The sequence below is a fragment of the Tetrao urogallus genome, assembly GCF_951394365.1.
Source record: "Tetrao urogallus genome assembly, chromosome: 1".
Taxonomy (NCBI): domain Eukaryota; kingdom Metazoa; phylum Chordata; class Aves; order Galliformes; family Phasianidae; genus Tetrao; species Tetrao urogallus.
Window position 1 is genome coordinate 54,775,487 of NC_136813.1, and position 25,023 is coordinate 54,800,509.

Sequence of the window (25,023 nt, forward strand, 5' to 3'; positions counted from 1 at the left end):
ACACCAAGGTCTGTGTGACAAATCTAGTATGCACTGAGAGAGACACACAAAAGTCAGAAGATTGTATTTCAAGCTTGATATCCTACAGCACCTTCCCAGGATGCCTAGAGCTATTAACATCCACAGATCACTTCATCTTCCCTTGGCTTTTGTACATGCCTGAAGGCCTGCAGCACATGGCTTTGAGGATGATGAATGTAACAAGAGTACAGCAATCAGAATGGGCATCTTTTACATAAAAGTCTTCCAGCTTTTAGTGAATATCAATTCACTGAGATAGGAATTCTACAGACTAGGTTAGCTGTCCAGCTCGAGTTGGCTCTCATAGAAATAGCTGTTGCCTTCTTCCCTCTGTGCTTGAGTCAATGCTAGCGCACAAGGCGTCATCACAAACCCCAACAGAAAGCGTTTGACCAGTGAGTGTCCTCTACGCCTCAACTGTACCACAGAATCAGTGGAGTGTTTTTCAGACCTTGTAGTAAATGTTTGCTGGACTCTGAGGAGGCATCTCTTGAACTATGTACACTGGATGTCCATAGTCACCGCTGACCTTTTCGTAGTGGGGGCAAAAAACACTGTCTGCAGTCCTTAGAGGAATGATAATGTCACTGGGCTCAGAACCATTGTTGTTGCCACTGCGTTTTGGGGTGGCTAATGTACTAAGTGAGAGAGTCGTGGTGTGCTGTGGGGAATGCTTCCTGTGTCTTCTCCGGTACTTCAATAATAGAACCACCAAAGTGATGATGATGACGATGAAAATGATGCACCCTGATGCAATTCCTGCAAATAAGGCCACTTCTGAACCCAGTATACTGGAATGCCCAGCCTTACTGCCATCTGTGCTAGATCCTGGAAAGAATGGAAATACAACAGACAAAAGTTATTGCCATCCTGTGACCTGTTTACGCTGCTTAAAAATGTGTAGAGTAAGCAAAGCTAGAAGAATTAACTGACAGCTATACTTTGACAAACCAATTACCCTGTTAGATAGCTAAATGCAAACAGCCGAAGTCAGCAATCAATATTAAACAAGACTTTGTGTCTGTTGGTCTCACTTTTGTGCTGTTCCCAAGCCACCCTGTTTCATACATCATCATCCATCAGCAGTAAGGACTGGCACTGACAAGGCAGCCTTTGATGCACACAGCATCTTTTAACAGATGCTGGCCAGCTCATGGCAGCAGAAAGGGGTGGAATAGGACTGCAAGGGAAAATTAACACAGTGAAACAGTAATTCTCAAAACAACTGGTACTGTTTAGTGTCACACAATTCTGCTATTTTATTCTTCCGATATTGATTTAACTGTCCTTAGCGTCTCTTTATGTGGACTCCTCATGCTTACAAATGAAACAAAAGAGCTTGAGACAGTGTGAAAGATGGGCAAAATGGTTATGGACTGTATTTGTTTATATTATGTATCTTACATTTATTTAAAAGAAAATAACAGCACATATTAGGTAGTCAGGAAAGGCTCAATTGCTGAATAGCGAGTTGAATATTGTCACATTATTTGTCACAGAAATCAAATCAACATTTACTTGAGACCTTCTCACTTGAAAATCTGAACTGACTTCCCTCTCTTGATGCTGTCTTACATGTAGAACAATGCTGCAGATACTATGTCCTCATAACATCTGGAACCTCAGCAGGAAATGTCTGAAACCTGCCCAGGAACTGTCATATCAATGATATCAAGTGATGGAGCTAGCAAGGAAAATATGTAGCCATTTTTGGGAACCCCAAAATCAACTATCAGCAAATTTTGCTTTGTAACATTTCCAGTTCACCGAACTTTCTTCCAGAGAACTTGTGTTTTTAAAGTTATTCAATTTCTTGCCTATAATACCTGAAATGCATCCTCAAGATTTTTGTTTTGAACCACCCCATCTGTTTATCTTGGATTTTTTTTTTTTTGTTTGCTTGTTTGTTTTTTAATCTTTAAATTTAGTGAAAGACCGGTCAATCATATGTAGACTTTATATGGTCAATTAAAAGATCAGGATATGAATTATAGATGTCTTGAAATAAACTTTATAAATGGCTGTCGAGAACCACTTGATAATGTATTATACGGGAAGAGAAAGACAGAAAGACTCGTTCATCTGCCAGAGTACTAAATGTAAGGCAGCATTTACCATCGTAAAGCTTCTTAGAGAATGCCCTATCCAAAAACTTTCCTGTAAATGAGTGATACTCTTACAAGATGTAATTAACTTCTACTGCAGAAAGAGGGGAAAGAGCAGCTGTTGCGAAAAACAGAAGCTCCAAAGTTCTATCCACCAGATAGATGGCTTTTGTGTCATCTCAGTTTGTGAAAACATTTGCTTTTCCAACATTTTAATGCTTAAAAAACCCCATATTTGGGAACAAAGGTGAATATGCTGGAGCCTTTCTGTTCCAAGGGAAAACCTCATAGTACCTACCTGAGTGGTCCTTCACAAAGGGACTCGTGGTGGAGCTCTTCCCATTTGTACCAGCTTCCTGTTCAGGGCGCTTGGTTGGGTCTGTGCTCCGAGGTAACCCTGCAGAATTGGGATCTGTGGGAGAGAAAAACGACTCACTGCAGCTTAGGCGCCCGAAGATATTAAGTTTTATAAGCCGGCTATAGGTATCTTGTGAGACACGAATAGCTTTGAACAGAAGAATCTTTATGCAAAGGACTAGGAGAAACAAGAATGTAATTTTCCATTTAAAGCAAAATGGTTATATTAGTTATTTCAGAGGTTTAAATTGTGAGGCCATCTGCAGAAACTATAGGGACTCCTGTAATTGGCAAGAAAAGCTTTGCAGATGACATTTCATTTTAACTGAGGAAGTTGATTGACTACTAAACCAACTTCTGCTTAGAAGAATAATTCTTTCTTTCTGCACAATAGGTTATCTATATATGAAAAGAGACAATGAACAAAAACCTCTCTGTAATCAGAATTCATAACAAGCAAACTATAGAAATATTAGCTTCTCTCCTTTCATGTATTTTAAATAATTTTGAACAGCGCAGTTGTGGCTTTTGTTTTTAAAATGAAAATAAAAATGACTGAAACACGTAATTCCCAGGTGACCTTTCCTCCTAGGGAGCTCTCCAGTGAAGAGATCTTATTACACCAACCCTCCTCCTGCAGAAATCTGTCAGTAGCTGAGGAGCAGAAAATAGGCTTTGCTTTCAGACTGTAAGGGAGGAACAACCACGCTAGACTCAGCTGGCTCACTGCTCTACGCTTGCAAAAGAAGCCTGAAAACTAAAAGGACACTGAGACTGATCAAAGTGGTTTCATGAAACAGCAGATGGTCTTTACCTTGTCCAACTTTCATGAGGATCTTCATGGTTTTTGTCTGGCACACCCCTCCCTCCTGGTTATTCAGGCCCTCCAAAGACCCATTTGATGTTGCTGATTAAAAAAAAATAAAATAAATAAAATAAAAATAAAATCAGGAAATCAACAGGCAAAGTAATGTGAACATGAGTGTCTGAAAGCAGAAATCTTTCAGTCTACCAAGATCTGTCCTTCTTGCTCAGGCTGACCTATGGAAAGTTGTGAAATGTTGAAAGCCAAAGGAATGAATACATTGGTAAGCTGTACAATACATACAAATGGAGGAATGTGTTATCAAGGTTTCAAATTTACCCAGCAAGTTTTTTTCTGCACACAATTGACTGGCTGACTTGGACGAAAACACAGCACCTGCTAAAAGGTAATGCAGTCAGCTGAAAGGGAAGCCCTGGCAGTCTCAAAGGAGCAAAGCATTGGAAATTCACCCTGTTGGTGTATTTTTTTTTTTTTTTCAACAATATCTTTATAATCACCACGTTACACCTGCTTCCTCTATTACAAATCTCCTGCTGGAAGAAGCGAAGGCGTACAAAAGACCCAGGTGAAAGCTGAGATTCTGCACTGATTGGAAAACCATTTAATATTTGAAAGTACAATCTCACTTTTCTCAGCATTGAGGAGCCTTCCTTGTTGGGGCAGGCTCGTGTGGGGACACACATTCCCTTCTCACAAAAACCTTCCGTCTCATGCAAACAAGCGGGTGCTTTCCCCTGTATTTATATTGTTCTCTCTTATCTCCACACTTGCTGGGACTGCACACCCCCGCATAATCCTGTCACTACAAGCTGACGTGTGTGCAAAACACAGCTTCCGGGGAGAGTCCAACGGTTTGAGTCACCACCACCACCACAATGAGGACTGCACGTCTTGTCAGCTGCCAGAAAACCCTTTGGCAGCTCCTGGACACTGGGCACCACTGCCACCACAACCCATGCCAAGGCTCAGCTGCCACCAGCGTGTACTGATGCCCAGCCATGATGCTGGCACAGCAAGCCTCAGTGGGGTGGCTCCAGAGAGACTGGGCCAGGCTCACACAATGGGGACACCTCATATGAGCCAGGCAGGGAAACAGCCCCTCAGTGACCCCCACCAACAGGTCCCAAAACCATGTGTTCTCCTGCACTCTTGTCATTTCTTGGACCTATGTATGCAAGGCCCCAAATGCGCAAGCAAGCAGACACATGCTCACGCACTGATACCAGGCCACCAACTGGAGAAAACAAATGGAAAATGAGAGAGCAGAGCTTGCTGTGGTTCTGGCAAACAGCTTAAGCAGCACTTTTCTATGTGTGCCTCCCTCTTTTCAGCTAGGGATCTGATTCAACAAGGGCTTCAAACTGCTCAGATCTTTGTTTTTAATTCTCGCTCCTTCTCTTTCTGCTTCCTTGGGGATTTTCTTTCAACGTATATTTCCTTATTCCTTCACAATGTCTTCCTAGCCCCATGGCAGTATTTTTCTTGCTCTTAATCTTCTCTCTAGCTGTAAAGATATAAACCCCATACTGCTGAACCCTGCTTCCTAGCCTTTGATCTACTTCTTGGTTTTGTTCCACTCCTGCCTCTTTTGTCACTAACTCAAATTACAGCCACCATACAAACTTCCCAAACCATGCTTTCTTCTCCTAAAATTCCTGTTTCCCTGTATACAGGCCTTCCCAGTTCCTCTTATTTTCTCCCCCCCCCTCTCCCCTTGCCCTCAAATCATGGCAAGGGAAGTACGTTAAACTACTGATTTTTTCAGACTTGGGAAGACTTCTAAAATATAAAATAGCACAATGAGTAATTTAAGATAAAAACAGATCTGAAATGTGCCACTGTATTGCCAGGCTCAAAAAATAATGGAGACGTATAGTTTTGTTTTCTTTTGTTTTTTTCCAGAGGGAAAAAAAAAAATCAATACTAAGAACCAGTTCTGGACATAAATCAAATGTGTCTTTGCTGAAAGTGTTTTTTATGACCTATTTGCCAGTGTACCAGAGCACAAGGACAAGGGAAAAAAGCAGTAAATAGAAATACCAAAGCTGAGCGTCAACTGAAAGTACAACTAATAAACACTGACTTTGTCTTCCTTTTCTGTAATTCTTCGTTTGCTTTTTAATCTAGGCTATGGGGGTTCACAGCTCTTTAACCACCTTTTTCTTGATTTTAATTGAATAGAGTGCTGCTTCTTCTGAACATCAATGTCTTTTTATTCTTTAAAGGCCTATCCATTTAACCTACAGAGCAGGAGATCTCAATAAGATGCAGAGGATGCAGTCTGACCTCAGTACAGAAATAAGAAAGTAAGACAGCAAAAAGAATGCAAAATTACTTCAAATACAGTCTCCAAATGAGAGAGACCAAACATACAATGAGTCTGGTTGTGTGCTTGTGAGAGTTCAATCTGCCTCACTTGCTTGCTAAAAGAATGCTTTCATAGCTTTGATGTCAGATGAATGAATTTGCAGAAGTATTCGCTTTTTCCACAGTTCTTCAAGGGGTTTTCTGAAAGCCTATGTTATAGCTCAGAGTAGAGAGCGCTACATCCTGAGGAACAGAGAATTTTCAAAGAGGAGTATTTCAGTGACAAAGCAAAGTTTCCATCTCAGCTTTTCCCTGTAATTAAACTGACAATTACCCAAGGCCACTGGAGGAAATTATTTTTCAAAATTCATTAAGACTATCGAAATATAACCTCACATATCCCTAGCGTACCAGGAAGAATGTGGGTAGTTTTAAACACATACTTCTAAGCTTTGAAAAATGACACAGAGAGGGAGAAGTAATCTGGGACATCAGAGAAAACAGTTTCACACTGCTAATACCCCTTGACAGTATAGTGCGCAAAAGTCAAACAAGGGAACAAGTACAAAATATTCCTCAAATGCTTGCCACTGTCTTTTTATATTGATCTTCAAGTGAAAATTATACTTGCTACCATCCAAACGCCTCCATTACACTCACAGTTCTGCAGAAAAGTAATGCTGTACCTGGATCTCTGCTTATACTGATGTGGTATTAAAAAAAGAGAAAGAAAAGCGTCTGTGATACAGATTTGGGTATGAACACAGAAACATAACACAAGATCCTTATGTTATGTTAAGAGGGAAAGGCTACTCTCCAATTGTTTACACGATCACATTTTAGAACCCCCTTGCAGTTTATTTTTACATACATGTGTATAAATAAAAGAGCATTTTTTAAACTTTTAGGTCCAAATATGGATATATTTAGAGAAATTTACTCACATTCACATGACCTTGTGCTAAGACCAGATACTACTTAAATGTTAACATTAATAAGAATAATTAATAATTACTATGAAGTTTCTCATGAGTATTAAATTTTCTCAGGATCCCACACTTTATTTTATATTAATACAGAAACTAAAGGAAAATTAATACATACAAAACTAAAACCAAGTATTAGTAACAAAATGTTTTTAATCTTTTGATGGATAGCTACCTCCAATTTTCTGAGACCTGTTCTGTTTCATTGGTGTAAACTGCAAAACTAATCACTATCAAAAGCACAATACATTACTCTTATTTACAGTCTAACCACACCTACAAATAAATCCATGTAATTGCCCTAAAATTTTTGACAAAATCATAATTTTTAGTTGATATTTTTTCATTAGTAAGTAAAAAATGATGTTTGAGATCTACACGAACCCCATGTATCTGCGTTCCTTGAATACAACTTCAACTGTCATTTTGTAAGGAATACAAGTATAGGCTTTCAACTATAAGAAAAAATGAATTCATATGAACTTATGGCTAAGAGTCTGTCGACGCAGTCTCTTACTTTGGAGAAGAAACTGTACATTTTCTGTTTCACGAAGCTCTTTCTTAATATATAATCTCATTTAACACAAGCAGAAATAAATTCATTTGGACCAAAGAATTTCATGCCAGCTCTGCTTTCCCTTCTTTGAAATACCTATATTATATATATATACATATATATATGTGTGTGTGTGTGTGTGTTTGTGTGTCACAATATATATATATACACATTTGTTGTTAAGAAAGGAACTCATGTAAATCAATGACTGATGCTTTACATTCATTTGCTTTTAAAACTTCACAAGCTCTGATTGTTGTATGAAATGCATTAGTCATAAATGCAGGGGCAGAGAATCAGTGAGCGAAACAGAATCAGCTGACAAGAACAGTTCCTGGCTATGATTCTTATACAGTCCCCGTGGAGAGGAAGTAATATTACATTTTAATATGTCTTCATTTGATTGTTATTACACTGCCTCCCAGGAGGCTAAGCCACTGCACAGATCTTGGTTGTTTTCGACCTATCGGGTTGGTAACATTGCTCTAATCAGATGGAGAATTAAGCTGCTGGATTTGTGCCTGTATAGCTTTTCATTCACAAAGAGATTAGAAATGAAGGCACAGTAACAAAAATTCATCCTCCCTCACTCTTAAAAATACAGATTACAAAATTAAAAAACACCATCACAATTACTTAACAGGAAACACCAGTAAACTAAAACCTCAACCACTTAATTCTGTCACAATTATATGTACTTTTACGCTTTAGGACAGTGAAAAACATTACCCACTTGCCAAATTAAATGTCACATCCTTTAAACCAACAACTTCATAACACATGTATTTCTGCACCGTGGATATGAAATGAACTACATGCCTGAGGAGGGAAATTTGGACCATCATACATAATTTGTGAAAATTAAACAAACCTTAAGCCACAGACTATAGGAAAGAATAAGTGATCTCAGCTTGTGGGTTAGGGCAAAACTGGTTTAATGTGTGTGGACAACATAAGCCATTCAGCAGTGCATCAAAATAAGAAATAATTGTTGCTGGTGTGGATCTGTTAAGAGGGAAGGAGAGAATTACAGGTTTCTTTGGGTTAGATCAGTACTGTTTTAATAGTAGCGACTGTCAACATCCTTTATCTTAGATTCTCCTTAAAGCCAGCATCAGAAAATAGGTTTCTCAAAAGCAGAGCTAAATAAAACATAAAAACTCTATCCATCTACACTCGTTCACAGCTGTGCTGTTTCCGTGCTTAGATGGAAAAGCCTACACGTTGCAGGAACAAAAAGTCACAGAAGCTATAGATCCAACAGTAGTAGGAAGTTATTCTTAATACAAAGCTACACTTGATCTAATGTACAGTCACAGGATTTTTAAGAACATGTAAAGCTTTTGAGTTTTTTTTTTTTTTTTTTTTTTAATTGTATTAAGTAATAGTACACTATTTTGGCCAGGCATCATGTATTCATGCTCTGACTGCTTTCATCTGCTTTCAGTTCTTTTAATGACTTTCTTAGTAAAGCACAGAATAAATAATTCTTCTTTCCCATAAATTATCTAAATTTATGGGACAGGTTTAAGAACACAAGAAATCACACACTGAGAAACCACAAATCACAGATCACAACACAGAGGTTGTTTCTAGACTAGCCAGGGATGAAGAACAAGGCATCTGAGGTAATAGAGTGTTTTAATTAAATGAATTTATTTTTTTTTTCTTTCTCTCTCTTTTCACTTAGTAGCAATGCCAGATTTGCACAGAGATCTGAGACAGCCGTACAAAAAATTGTTCTCAGGCCACTCACCAAAGAACAGGTAGTTTGGTAAATACATTGTGTTGGATGAGCTGCATAAAGTTTAAAGAGAAAAAATAGATAAGTACGCAAATTTAAACCACTAGTAACTAACAGTCTGCCCTTGTTTCTAGTTAGAAAAGTTCAGACTGACAATGAAACTTTCATTTCTTGCTTTAGAATGAAAATGTCTCCCAGTATGTAACTACGAGCGGTCTGAAACATGGACAATGTTACTGTAAGCAGTAACATTTCAATGCATTAGGGGCACTTGCACAAACTACTGTGAGAATGTTGCCTACGTTTCTATCTGCAGGCTGGAGACTTCTTCTGTTTAACTCTTTGTGCTTGAACAACACAATTGCGTCCTACTTTTACTCCTGATCTTACAGCAACAAAGAGAAGATCTTTAAATAAATTGAAACAAACAAACAAACAAACAAAAAACCTAAAACAAAACAAAACAAAAAAAACAAAACCAACATAGCTGGATTTGCTCAATTAATATTTCCTACTATAGGATACCAAAACAATCATTAAACAACTATAATCAAAATACACTTTACCAGTCATCTTTCATTATATTTTTAACACCTCTGTTTTTTGTTCGTCCACCTTGCAAAGTCAAAGTGGCAGCAGAATTTCATGAGGACTTTCTCAACCTAAAGACCATTGAGAAACTCCCACTGGTTCAATTTTATTCTATATATATATTTTTTTCAAATTAACATACAATTTCTCTTAAACTAAATATTATGGAGTGTTCTAAATACTCTTGCAGCCAGCTTTTTTTCCCGCTCTCCACATGAGGCAAAACTGCTACATGAATGAAGGACAAGAAGAATTTTCCCTTCTTTTTCATATTTCATCATTTCTTAAATTATGTCCTACGTTGCATCTGTCCAAATTGCTATCTAAAATGGATCCACAAACTGTACTCTGCACAGCAAGTAAGCAGCAATGCCCATCTCATTCAAATAAAGCCAGACAAAATGAAGTAAAATAAAAAACAGGCCTCTTCTTGCCTGGAAGAAGGCAAAGGCTCCACAGTGAAATTCAGTGATTCACTTCCCTAACTACTACTCTGAAATGTATCTTATCCAAATGCAAATGGTGTGACTGGTTGTAATTTGAACGGACTTGTGGATAATAGGGTTCTCTATAAAATTTTCCCTAAAATTCTCCACTTATATTCATATGACAAGAGCGGGGTAGATTTTTTTACTATTTAATTATTTGAGGGTGAAGTGTAGGGGACACAATCAAGACAGAGCCAACCGGTTTGTACTGTACAACGTACTTTAAAATGCCTTTTTATTTACCTTGTAAATGACAACTGTTTAATTAAAGGAACATCTCTGGAAATCTGTAGATTCTCCTTACTGAGTCTCACATTGCCTGACTGAAAAAAAGAATACCCAAATATCAAAGAATTAAGCACAAAATAAGGACAGAGTACTTGCACAGTTTCCCTCCTTTCCTATACTCAGAATGACTCTATTAATTCCATGTGGACATGGCATCACACAACAAGAGTACAGGTACAGGAAGAATACAATCATTTCATTTCATTTCATTTCATTTCATTTCATTTCATTTCATTTCATTTTTTAAACAAAGACTTTCCATTAAGGGAAAAAGAGACAATGAGCAACTTGTACCAAAGAAGCTGTGAGCTCTAACTGGTTTCTGCTGCCTATCATTTTAAAAAGAGCACCACATTATCTCTTGGTTAAGGAACACCACAACTTAAGCGTACTAAACTGTACACTATATGCTGCATTATTATCCAATACAGAAGGTCACAGCATCCATCCATCCACAGCAAAAGCCTACTTGTTTCACTGCTGTCGTGTCCCTTTTCTTTCAGAAAGATTTACAGATGATGAAAAAAAAAAAAAGCATCTCAAAATTGTACCACTACGAATGACAATTTGTCTTTGATTACAGCTAAGCATTTCTGAAAGTATTGCAGTTGTACATTCACATACTCTGAGAAATGTTTTCAGATAATGATCTACTGTACACATGGTTGATTCTAGTTTACATAAACAAATTATATATTTGTGAGCACTGAAGAAACTGTGGCAGATGTAAGCCCACTAATTATGATATATTCAGTGTATATCAGAATGTATACATCTAAAGCAGATTACTAGCTAGTTAATTTCACAAGCCATGAGCAGTGTTTTTTATATAGTTTATTCTTTCTCCCAGCACACTGCTGGCAAAAGGCTCCCATGGATGAGAATACCTTCTCACTACCACAGTGAGCTCTGCTTCAGCTGAACAGAACTAACACAATTAGCTACCATTCAAGTTACACTGATTGTCACTAATGACGAGTGGCCTTGCACAAAACAAAATCAGAGGGTTTAATATTAAATGAGGATCTATATTCTACATCATATGAACTCTACCCATTACTCTTCGAAGATGCTCATCTGCCTTGAAAATCTCACGTTTCAGTCTGCAGTACTTGGATAAGAAAGGGTTATAGTGAAAGTTCATATTAAATAAATAAGAAACCTCTTGCTCGTTCTACTGTCACTAATTGCATGCAATGATATTAATGACCCAGTAATTGCTATACGAGTAGCACTGAAGTGGAAAACATCATTCTGAGGCAGAGTTCATCTCTAGGTGGTAGGACTTCACCACTGACTGAGTTAATGCCAAGTGACAGTTCAGAATATAACACTATGGATGAGAAAATGCATCGGTCTCATGGTTATAACAGTTTAGATGGACATGACGTTATTTGCTTTGACCACACAGAGTCCAGCAGTAACCCCAATAAAATGCCACAGTCAGAGTTTGCCCTATAGATGAACCTAATTCCTTTCAGGGGAGATGCTCTGTACTATAACAATCTAGAGCAATTTTCCACATGTTTGCTCCAATAAAAGAATACCTTCATCTCCCACTTTTACATCAAGCACAACAAAAGTGTGCTTTATTGCAAAACACAAAAAGCTATTTACATCATCTAACTATCCTTCAGCAACACAGAGTTTGGCACCTCAGTACTGAGATCAATTATGATACTATTGGATGACTGCACTCTTGGCAAAGATGATCAGAAGTTAAGCAATGTTTTGATTGCTGCATGATTGTTTGTGCACAGAACTTTTAAAAAACTTCTGAATAACTTAATGAGGGAACATTGCTGAAAAAAGCAATATGAATTTTCAAGGTGCTACAGGACATTTAGCTTTTTTCTTTTCTTTAACAACACTAATGTCTTGATTCTTCTACTATTTCTGCTATGGCAGACTCTGGAATACAGGTGGAATCATAGAGCTGCAGCACAAGCTGAAGTAACCACCTGGGAAGAAGCTCTCCAGAAAAGGCCTTGGGGGTTCTGGTGGACACCAAATCAATCACAAGCCAGCAATGCACCCTTGCAGCAAAGATAGCCAACAACCCCGTAAGGCTGCACTAGGCAGAGTGCTGTTATTAGGTCTAGGGAGATGATCCCTTGCAAGTATTCAGTCCTGTTGAGACATCTGGAGAGCGGCAGCTGGGCCTGGGCTTCCCACTGTGGAAAGGATAGAAAGTTGCAGAGAAAATCCAGCAAGTGACTGTAGAGATGATGAAGGGACTGAAGAAGAGGGTGAGGACCCAGGATTGTTCAGCCTGGAGAAGGAAAGGCTCAAGGGGATATTATACATGTGTGTACCTGCTGTGGAGAGTAAGAAATAAAGGTTGAAGCTGCTTTCAGTAGTGTCAGGATAAGAGGCAATGTGCACCAACTGAAATACTGGGAATGCTATTTGAACTTAAGAAAACATTTTTAGCTGTGAGCCTCAAACAGGTTGTCCCGGCAGGCTCCAGAGTCTCCATCATTGGACATGATCCTGAACAGCCTGCTGTAGCTGATCCCACTTGGGGAGATGCCATTCAAATCCAACCATTCTGTGATTCTGTGAACAACTGCACCATAGCAGTCTAATGCATTTACTTGCTAACACGGAATATTTGAAAAACAATTCCTTCTCAGTTTCCCTGTCAGGATTCAGTTTCAAAGTTGTTTCTCTTACAGAACATCAGTGAGCATAAAGACAAGTCTGCTGCTGCAGTTTAGTTATTTTTTCTGTCATCTAATCAACTAATTCTGCTAACAAAGGCCTGAACATGCTTTTAAAACCAGGCTTATCAGCTTAGTAGAAACTGTTCTCCAAGTACTACTAAGACAACCTGAAGCTTAATCCTGGTTTTACTCACAAAAAAAATATTTGTAAGATTTCTTTGAGATTGAAAAAAAGCAACTGGAAGACTGCCCTTTAGGGCTCAGTCTTATAGTTAGACTTATCAGAAATTAATCCTGAAATACTCTTCCTCCAAAGTTTCCAGGACTGGGTAAAATCAGGAAAGAAAATATAAACTGACATTTAACCCTGTTTTCAGCCATTTCAATCCTGTGCTTTGGCTAATTCAATTCTCAGACAAAAATACATTTCCCATCAGTTCAACTATGTAAAGACTTCAAAGAGAAAAATGATCTCAAATATTTAAAACAGTTTCATTAAAGCCTTAATAAATGCTTACATTTTCCTGTTCTTTTATTTCAGGAATTAAAATACTGTAACAAAGATATGTTGTAAGCAACAGCATACAAGAAAGACTGATCACTCTTTGACACATGCATGCTCATCACCTAACTTAAGTGAAAGTTAAATGAGTTTCAGTATGCTGGTGTATTTCTCAGTTTCAGATCATAGTACTTTCCTCATAGCATTGTGTATTTCTTCACAGTACATCCCCACTATTTAAACAGTTACTTATAGTCTGAATATAAAGCATATAAACCACATGTTCATCCCTACCGTCTCCTGCTGCAGATAGTCCTATCAAAGATATATATGTAAATGTAAGAATATATACAACTGTTGAGGACCAGGGCTTAAATTGTTTTTTTTTTTGTTGTTTTTTTTTTGCAAAGTATTGTAATACTGTACTATGTGTACTATGCATACATATAAAGACTTCTAAATGAGAATATTGTGCTTTTCTTTGTTAATGTACTGTATTTTCAGTATGTATAAATTGTTAATAGGAAACTAATAAAATCAGCAAAGTGACTAAAAACATTAAACAGCTTCCTATAAAATTTTAAATCTTGTTTAATTCTTGAGTATTTCCTGAATAATTCTTCCTCACAAATAATTATTCTTCATTTTCATCTGATTCAGTATACCTGGGGGATGTGGAGGAAGAATAAATGTATTTTTTCATAACATACCATCAATTAACACACTGAGCATTCCTATCTTTCATTTCCCTCCCTAAGGAATAAAGAAATAACAGATTTTCTGCTCAACTATCTCTGTCTACTTTAAAGGAGATAAACGGTTGGTATTGCCTAGGTAATGGCACTAAATATGAACAAAGTCCATCAATCTAAAATTGCCTTATTCTCTTACAAGAAGATCTGTGTGGTCTGGGACAAAACCCCAGAGGGCCATGATTCCATTAATCCTGTAGGTCTTAGACACTGTTAGAAATCTGAAGCTGCACAGACACTGATTTTCTTCTCCAATAATATTATTTGTATGAGCTGTATTTATATTTAATTCAACAAGAGCTAAGTGGCATTGCTGATATATCCCTTAAAAGACTCTCAGCAAAGTCAGCGACTGACCTCTGGATATCATTTTACACTAAGGAATCATTTATCTAATTTGCTGAAGGAGGAGGAAGAGAAAGGAAAGAAAAAAATGGATCTTTGTGCAACTGAAATCAGGGTGGCTATTATCACACAGGCTTTCCTTAATACTATAAGCCCCACCAAAAAATAAATAACATTTGACTGCTGAGCTGTACTGTCTTTTTTTTAAAAAAGCATCCGTAACGTCTGTATTGCAAAAGAAATAAAATTGAAACTTTAATACTGTTTTTGTCCCAGTTTTAGCTAGTTGAGAATTAACCTCAAAACAAAGGAAAATTTACTGTTTTCTTTAGGGTACCTCTTGCTGGGTGTTTGCAGCAATGGGAATGAAGAGTGAATCCTATCTCAAAGAGGTGTCAGAATGTCCAGCCAGGCAGATTAGCTGGTGTTTGGTCAGAATACTAAAATAGCATTTTAATGTAAATCTATTTGGCCATGCAAAGACATTTATTCTTCCCAACTGGGCTGTATTTCAGGGTGCAATCTATATTGTCCTTTAATGTGTTCTTCCTCAGACAGTTATTGCCCTTTAATTGTAACAGAATGACAAAGTGAAAACATAAAAGCTTTGTGAATTTTTAAACCCAGCTAATGCTAAAGTTTCAGAACAACTGTTTCCATTTTAAAAGCCACCACGCTATTAAAAGAATTTATCCAAAACAAAGCACTGCTAGGCAGTATAGCCCTTTAAATCAGTCAGAAGTTGAATACATATATTTTTTAATTTAAGCCAGAGGCCATTTATGTATGTGGGTCATTTGAAAAAAAAAAAATTGACAAAAAAACGTTTAAGGAAAGCTGTATATTACATTTTGCCAGTGTCAAAGCCAATGAACATCACTAGCTCAGCAAGCTTGGCTAATGAAGTTGCAGGCAGAGCAAGCACTTTAGAAAAACCTTTTGCAGGACCATTCTGCAGCCCTTCCCTGAATCCCAAATATTCTTCACTGACCAAAAAAATCCACAATTTCAGTGAACAAATTTTGAGCAGGTAAAATTTCATTTCATTTTAAGCAATGTATGACTTTTTTTTACACTGATGGTGCTGGCATATAACTCTCATTTTATATAGAAGAGATGAAGTGAGAAGAGGACGGGCTTGCTTGGTCAAACTATCTTAGAAGCGTGACAGTGGTCTGAAGGCAAGTGGCAGCACAGCACTCCTTTCCCTCAGGCTGTGCAGCTTCTTGCAGGGTTCCCTGAGGCACTCCATCATTGCAAACTCAGCGTACTGCAGCTCTCCCCATACCCTGTGACTAGGGCCAAGTTTGTCAGGAAGAGATCAGGACAATTCCTATACACCACAACAAAATATCTTTGGCACAGTGCATATGCCTGTACTGCTCTACCACATCTTCTACCCATAGAAGAAATGCTGCAGCTGAGTGGTACCGAAGCAATTACACAATAACCCAAACACTTGCAGAGCCATCTCCTACAATCAAGGAAGTCCCCATTCGTTCTGAGCAATCCACACAGCAGAAAACTATAATTCATTCCTAAAGCACGCAAAGACATAAAAGGATTTTTTGGTGCAAACATTAGAATTTCAAACCTACGTACCCTTGTTCCGCTTAACTTTGCCCTTTGCACAGGTATTTATGTTGTTTGGCATGGTGTATCTTCATGCATTTGATTAAGGATTTCCTTAGAGACTTATGATATGTTGGCTAAATGGTTGAATATTTTAAGATAATCTAACATTAATATATCCATGATCTCAAGGGCATTTGACCTTCTCCTGAAAAGAGATCATGTAGCTATTGGAAAATGAATCTATTAGTTTCCCAGGAACCAAAAACTGATGATGGTAAAGAAGTGAAAAGCAAGGACATTCTGTTACATCACTTATTCCCTTACACAATACTATTCAGTATCATCTTTCTAAGTACTACAATTCACAGAATTAACTCTTTGAATACTGGAACCTGTATACTGAGGAGTATGTTGCCCTGCTGTTGTTGCAAGAAATTGATTAGATTTAGCTTATTTTAGGACTAAAATACCATTAAATATTAAAAGAAGTATCTGAAACTTACAATCATTTCTACTTTAAAAAAAAAAAGAAAAAAAAAAAAAAAGAAAAAAGTGAAATGGGGAATGAGAAAAGTTACATCTTTTATGTGCTTAGACCCAGGGAAGAAGTGAGTAGAAAAGTTCTTCTACTATATCTGTCATGAATACATCTAAGTGATATAAAAATTATGGCTTGAAGAATTCATGTACAATCACATTTCCCTAAAGGCACACAGGATTCAGGAAGCTTCTTTATCCTGTGTTATAACTCCTCTGCTTTGTTACTTAAAGGCTCCCAAAATGACTAACACCTTAACGTAAATAGAGATTTTACTGTATAATACAGCTTCACAAACCACATATAATTAGATTTAAAAAAAAGAAAAAACAACAACAACAAAAAACATACCATGGTTTCAAATAATGGCAAGATGATAAGGGTACATGACAATGCAGAGAACTTAAGGGCTGACAGCAGCATGCCTGCATAAGCAGCATAAGACATAGCCACAGCCAGCGCTGAACCAATGCTGGACTCAGTAAACTGGCATCTCAGGCTGTTTACTCAGGGGAATACAAGATCCAAGAGTACCTCAAAATCAAAAGCTGGCGTATAAAATGCACTGATGTATTAGCTTCAAAGCAATCCCCCTCACCTCCAAATACTCCAAACATCAACAACAAAACCAACAAAATTCCCAAACAAACAGAAAGGAAAGAGCAGAAAGGGGAGCAATGTTTGCGCTTCTGAGTCAGTGGGAGGGAGATGGGGTGCACTTCTCATTCGGGTCTGAGCACAGCTGGTGATTTACAGGTCTGGTAATAAGGACTTACACAAATGATTTATGGGCTAATTTGCGTACACGATTAAGATGCATTGTATTACTTAAAAAAAGACAGTAAACAACCTGACTACCAGAACTTGTATCTGACAACGCTGTATGTACTAGGTCATAAGCTTCTGAACACAAACTGTTAAAATGCTGTCTAGTCCTAGTGTCTCTGTAGTGTCCTAGCTGAGACACAGCCTAGTTTCCTGCCCCTCTTCATGTTTTTGAGGGCATTTTGATTACGTTGCTTTCTTCCATGAAAAACAAACAAACAAAAAAAAGCCCAGAGAGTTTTAGTTTAAGGATGGCTGGATTACCATGGCTTTTTTTTTCAACCTATTGAAATGTATGGGTATTCTGCTTCAGATGAGTTAGTACGCTAGCAATACATGATAAATCAGTCATTTGTTTATGCCAAATTGGGCAAAGAAGGTAATATTCTAAGGCAGTCCAGTATTATTGCAAGGCCAGTGTGACTTTCGAGGCATTAGACTGAAGTCTCAGCAAATTCTATCAACCAAACTCTCGCTTCAGAAAGCGCAACGTCTATTATGTCTTCTTGCTGTAATGAAATAATTATACAAAATTAATGAAAATGACTCGTACTTGATAATTCAGTGGGTAAATCCATGACATGGATAAGACAGAACTGACAGTGTGACAGAAAGCCCTGTTTGTGCCCACAGTTTTCAAGCAATAGCTGTAACAGTGCAATTCACTCCATTATAGCTGGTTTGTTGTGAGTTTTCTAAAAACTAGAACTCAATAATGTATTTCACCATCAAAACCAATGATTTGAGAATGGCCATTTTTATGCTGCACACTCTCTGTGGCATTTCAGACAACTATCTCTCAGCATCTAATCTTACTCCAGTAAATCCAACTGGATTTCAGTGGGAACTCTGACAAAGCTAAATGCTATGTAAGTAGCATCAGGTTTTTATTTACTCCCTGACTAAACTGAGTTAAGTGATTGCTTTGTCAAACCTTAAAAAGCAAGCGGTGTTTTATATCTCCCATGTTTGTTATTTAGTAAAATATGTTATTTCTATATATATTAAATACCATGAATTCTTACTTTGTTTCTATGACACACAACTTATATTCTACATAATGACACAGCATGTTCCATTATGACTGCAACTAGAATTAATTTATATTTAAAGCATTTCCATTCCCATTTTTGAAGTACTTACTTAGTGCACTGGTAAAATTACCAATAATTTAAACTAAGAAAAGAAGAAATATATAATGTTGCAGACGTTACATGAAACAGTTATCAGCCTATTTGAACAATCCAGTTTCAAGAAGATGGGAGAAATAAGACATACTAGTAGGTGACTTCATTGTAAATGCAAATCAGCCAATGCATAGTATCACAGGAAGGCTTAGCTTGGAAAAGACCTCAGAAACCAACCAGTTCCAACCTCCCTGCCATGGGCAGGGTTGCCTTTCACCAGATCAGAATATCCAGGTTCCCATTCAACCTGGCCTTGAACACCTCCAGGGATGGGGAATCCACAGTTTGTCAGGGCAAACTGTTCCAGTGCCTCTGAATAAAGAATTTCTACCTAACATATAACTAAATCTCCTCTCTTCTGGCTTTAAAACATTCCACCTTGTACTGTCACTATAAGACCATATAAAAAGTCTCTCTCCAGCTTTAAAAGCTGCACACAACCTTTCAGTGTGAATACAGGACATGATATTGTGCACAAAAGGAGCAGCTCTTTGCAAGCACAGAAGTACAGTCTGATTTGATTTGCACAAATCAAGGAAAAAAAAGACAGAGGCCCTATGAAAATTAGCAGTAATATCAAAACATGTTGCCAAGAAAATATTTTCAGGTAAAAAAATACAAACCCATTCGGAGTCTTCTTGGTTTGCTTATAGCAAATGAGGCAAAATACAAAGGAACAAACAATGATAATATAAAGAATGAACGACTGTTATTTTGAACTTACATATGACGTAATAATCTTTGTTCTTCTGAAATTCCAGGCCCCAGAGATTAGGGCTGAATTCTTGAAATTTGATGGTAAACTTAACATCTTGATCTGGCTTGGCACAGTTGAGTAGAGGTGTATTGTCCTTTCTAATAGCACAGCTATCTGCTTGGTCTTTATCAACCATGTAGACCTTATAATATTCATACTGGCCAACAGTTTTAGAGTCCACCTTTGGGCATATAATATCCAGTTTGTCTCCTATCTGTGGATATAGTACCAATCCTTGTCCAGGAAGGAATCTAAAAAGAGAAAAAGAAAAAAAGAGGAAAGAAAAAAAGGAAAATGTGAAACACTTGACAAAATCACATTCAGAAAACTAGCAATTAAAATGGACAGAAAGGAACAAATACACAGTTTCCAAAACCAAAATGACAGTGTAAACAAACTAGATCTTATTAGTCTGGGCCTGACTCAATATCAGCAAGATGTTTATTTAGATCTTTGAAATTACGGATGCATTGAGTTTTATAGCCAAAGTTCTCCGTTTTGGGAACTCTAGAAGGTTCTGTATCTAGGGCAGCACCACAGTTTCTTCCACATTTGGCCACTTGCAGCAGCCATTGCAGGCTGCAATCCTGTCTTTCCACGTTGGTAACATTTCTAATATTCTTGCACATATTTTGCTAATTTTGGATATGGGAGAATGACAAGAATGATTGCTCATTTGGAGCAGCCACATGGGAAAGGAAGCAACTTAGACTTTCAGACTTAACATATTGAAACGTTGATTAATGTTACTGGTATAGCACAAAAGAACATCAGTCACTCATCAGGATGATTTTTACAGATCTAGGATGGACTGGAGATCTACTTGAGCCAAGGACAGCACATGCTTCCAATAAAACACTCTTTCAAGATAGTGTGATTGCTACACTACAGTGATTTCTTTGTAAACTCATCATTATATTTATTTATTTTTTTTTCCCTTGTGCTATAAATGAAATATGGGTGTGCTTTTGCGTTTGTATACATGGAGAGTTCTCACATAGACTGGCAGAAAGCTTTAGTGTTTGGGGTCAGACTTGATATGTTATCTTTTTCATCAATATTAGTTACCAGGCAAATCTCACTACTTCTTCACTAATTAAAAATATAAATAATTACATATAGTACTGTTTTATCCACAAGTCAAGAAGCCTCCTTCTCACAAGTACAAAAGCCACAGCAGGTTCGTTTGTTCATTTCTTTTCTCCTTAAGATATATTTGCTCAATTAATGCCAGGAAGCATAGTTTTAGAACTACAGCCAATGATACAATGTCCTCTAATGCACAGACCTAAAAGTCTGACTCTCTTTTCTCTTTCTCCTGTCTGCCAGCCTTTTCCAAAGAGCTTCCTTAATGGGGAATCGGCCTGAAAAACTGACTGAAACAATTGCTGCCTAATGAACACCCTTCTACAAGAGCTAGCGCTAAACAGCACACATAGTAAATCTAGCTTATTCACAGGCAGCCTTCCTGGAAACTTATTAGAATATTAAGGCTCAGGAACAAAACTGTAGGCGTAGATTACTCCCAGCCTTTTGCTTTGCTAAAGGAGCCCACCAGCAAGCAGCACTACTGGAAGAGAACCTACAAAATGAGGAAAAAAAGTAGGATGCAATGCCCCAAATTTCAAACACATCATTTGCAACTGCTTGCTCCCATACAATGAGAGTTTATGATCTGTGCTAATTGAGTGGGATTATTTTCACTCACAAAGCCTGTGTAAGAATTATATTTGTTGTGAAGCAGCAAGTAGAAGGACAAAGACATGTAATTACAGATTTAGGGGAAAAGAACAATGAAATGTTGTGGCAAGAAGAGAGACTGTTGATGCATAAATCACTGTGCTCCTTTGTGTCGTGCAGTCTAATTTCCAGACTATAGAAACCAGGCTTGGCCACGACTGTGCAAAAAGACGTACACTGGAGACAGGACGAAGCTGCACCACCTCCTTCAGTTCCCAGACACAACATAAGAATGCAGTGACTACCACATCCCTGAAACTGAAATGGCACCAGAAATGCAAAGGTGGAAATACATCCTCCTTGGAGTCGCCAGCCCTGTGAGGAGCTACCAAAGGAGTGTCTGGCTCTGCAAGGGCACATCAGAAATGCGGAAAGAACTACCGCAGCAGGCAATGTTTCCAAGAGAGTAGCATGGATTCTGACTCAGCCCTTCCTGTGGGAACAATTCTGGCCAGGCAAAGGCAAAGCAACAACATTTCTGGGCTAACCCAGGTCACTGACAGCTGTTATCATCTTGTCTGACCACAACCCAAACTAATGCTGCAGGAGATGAACATTACCCTGTTTCCATCCACCTGCATGCCAGGACAAATGCAATCCTCCTGCTGTTAGTTCTTCATATCATGGAAACGTTTAAGGTTTTTTCAAGGAAGGCCCTTTACTTTTTAACTGACTAATTTAGATTTGTGTTCTTAGTAAATGCAAAATTCATAAAGTTAGAAACGTGCACCTGTCTGTCAATATCAATAAAATGACCTAAAAACTGCTGTCAAAGAACAAAAAAAGCTAAAATCTAACCTTGGATTTCATATATAGATTTGTATGATCAACTAGCAGCAATGTATGTTCTCCGTGAAAATTCTGAGCACAATCAGGACAAGTTCAGGGATAGCAGGGAAGCAATTCTCAGAAACAGCCATCAGACAGAAAGCACACTCATGTACCCTGGTTAAGCAGCCAGGAATTGCCCCATAAAAAGCAAAGGACAAAACCACCCCCAGCAGACAGCTAAAGCACATTTTACAAGAGCTTTAACCCAGGAACTCGTTAGACTTTATGGCAGGGGAATACTCTCACTATGCGCCTGCAGTCTGTACAGTTTTAGCATTAAACTCAGTAAATCTGCTTCCACTTCAGTTTCTCAACTTTTAGGATCTAACGCTGATAGGATTAGGAAAGAAAAAAGGCTGAAATTGAAAGGATTAATCAGAGAACTTGATCATACTGCGTTTTTATTTTCGACAGCTTGTAGTTTTGACTGTGACCTTTACAAGAAAGATAATTTTGCTATCCTTAGTATAACTCAGTAAAACTAGTTTTACTTTCCTTACTTCCTTACAACAATAAAGCACAAATGTGGATGGAGAGAATAAAAAGGCTTCACCTCTTGCATTTCAGTTTGACCACAACAACTCAGTGACCACTCCTAACCAGAGGACACTGCTACCCCTCTCTGTTTGCACAGTACTTGAGCTACTGTATTTTCACAAAGACTTAAAGTAAATTATTTGCTGGGTAACAAGCATTTCCTGAAACTACTTAATGACAAGGAACAAGATTAAGACAACTATTTTATGATACTACTCTAACAACTTTACATCCCAGAAAAAAAAAGGGTGGGGGGAGGTTTGTTGATATATACTTGGCCTTGGTAGAGGCCAATAAAAAATTCAGTGAGGCTGAATTTATCCTAAATCTTTATTTCTGCAAGTGCTGGTGTAGCCTTAAGTATTCTAGGATACAAACACACTTGTAGGGCTGCATCTGTAAAAAATAAAGTTGATTAATTGGGTTTACATTTGAAGTGGGCATGCGCCTTCAGTGACTAAAAAAAATTTTTTTTTTATCCAAACAGAAATATATTAAGGATGGATCAAGAGGTTTCCAGAGTCCTGCAGATGACTCTCAGGGAGGCTGCATTACATCCATGGTTGCTTAGGATACTTACATGGCTCTTTGAGCAGTCGGGAGCAGTGACAGCGCCAGAGCCATTGCTTTCTGTAAAAAGCTAACTTCCTAACTTTCTGCTTCTCAAATATAAATTCTCACTACTGGGAAAGTTACATACCAATGCAGGTTCCTGTACCCCAACAGAAACGTAAAAAAAAAACCAAAAACTCAGCTAGTTTCCTGACTCATTTGTTCTAGTAGCCAGATAAAATGACAGGGGCATTTGAACAATCTTATCCACAATTAATAATAGCATTTTCTGTGAGAAAGCACAGGAAAGTAAAAGAAGTACAGTAAAAATGCTGTATGATGAAATTAATCCACTTTCTGTCTGGGAGTTTTGGATACAGAGGACATTTTTGCTGGCAGCCCCAAATTGGTGTATTGTGGGTGACACATGACATCTGTGCAAAGCCCATGGATGTGAAACCCTCCCACACACATCCAGCCAGTCATGCAGCTTAGCGAAAAACAGCAAAATACAGAGTTCTCAAAGCTTTTTGAAAATAAGTTATGCTTAGCTCAAAAAATCACATGCTGCAGTAAGTGGGAAAAAAATAACAGAAAAAAAGAAGGAGCACTCTCTTCCTCACTCCCATCAGTGCTATAGTTATTTTCAGCACTTTACTTTTTTTAAGGTCCTACAGTTCCTGGGCATTAATGTGTCCTAAGTGGTCCAAGTCCTAGAAAAGTTAAATTTGATTTTTTTTTTATTTAATTAAAAAATACAGTTTCAAACAGCTTTCTTAAGGACAGCACTTTCGTTGTATAGAAACACAGCACATTCACACAGGCTAAATATTAATGGAACTTTCCTTAATGATAACCATTCAAACCTGCCTAATTACATAATAGTAAATTCTTAATAAAATTAGAACTCTATCTGCCGAAAGATTTTTTTCACTGAGAATATTTGACTGTTCCTCACTAGACAACCATTTCCGAAGCTGCAAAAGCATCAACAGATTTTTTTTTCAAAGAAATAAATTTTAGAAAGATTTTTTTAATAAACAGTGATGTAAAAAATATGTTGGCATACTCTTCATAACTTGTAAAATTTTATATATATATATATATATATACACACACACACATGCAAGACACTTATCTTTAACTATACCCTAGTAATTATTAAATAAATGCAGTTTTAGAGAGCATGTTACTACTTGTTGAGAGTCTCTTATATTTAACTGGGGAAACAGTGCCAAAATTCTGTTCTTTAATACCTTACCTGAACTAATCAGTGTAGGCGGTTAGTTTTAAATTAATATAACAAAAACAACCCTAGAAATGTGAACAATCAAGAGGCTTCTTAAAATACAGCCTGAAACCTTCTGTTGGGGAATCCTACACACTTAGCTTTATGAAGTTTAACTACCAGTCTGACTTTAAAATTATTCATTGAAAAGTTTTATTCAGGAAATGTCATGAACACTAATAGCACAGTGTTAGTCCGTTAGTCCGTTACTTGTGCAAGTGCAAATGGAATACAGAATAGCATGTCACACACTGGTCTTTATTGTTTAAAAAGAATGGTTATTAATAGTTTGTGTATTCATCATCTGGCTTTTGAGAAAAAAAATAAATAAATTAGATCTTGAACATCATTTTGTCTACAGCAAAAGAATTAAGCAAAGCAAAGCTCCTAACAGAGCTTCATGCAAAGCACATAAAAAGTTCTAGGAAAGGGTCCTAGTAATTTTAGTGATGTAGCAGTGCCTAACCATAGCCTGCTGAATGAGCTGAAAATATGTGTACTGATTCCTAAAGATTTGAACTGAAAAAAATCCAAAAACACAGACCAAAGTTCTCTATAAAATAAGTCTTTTGCTTCTTGCAGAGCTTTCATATTAGTTTCTGTCATATCCAGTATTACACATAAAGACACACCATGTGGATATAAGATATACACCCAGC

The 25,023-nt window shown here is 37.5% G+C and overlaps 1 protein-coding gene across 1 annotated transcript in view; it reads right to left on the minus strand.

Moving 5' to 3' along the window:
* Positions 1 to 466: 466 nt before the first annotated feature.
* The window catches only part of EFNB2 (ephrin B2), a gene marked incomplete at both ends in the record, with an annotated part of 40,118 nt that continues 15,561 nt past the window's right edge, over positions 467 to 25,023 (minus strand). Inside the window, 4 exons of the mRNA XM_079549830.1 lie at positions 467 to 849; positions 2,425 to 2,538; positions 3,298 to 3,390; positions 19,384 to 19,667. Of these exons, the coding sequence (XP_079405956.1) occupies positions 467 to 849; positions 2,425 to 2,538; positions 3,298 to 3,390; positions 19,384 to 19,667 (874 nt within the window). The remainder of the gene's footprint in view (positions 850 to 2,424; positions 2,539 to 3,297; positions 3,391 to 19,383; positions 19,668 to 25,023) is intronic.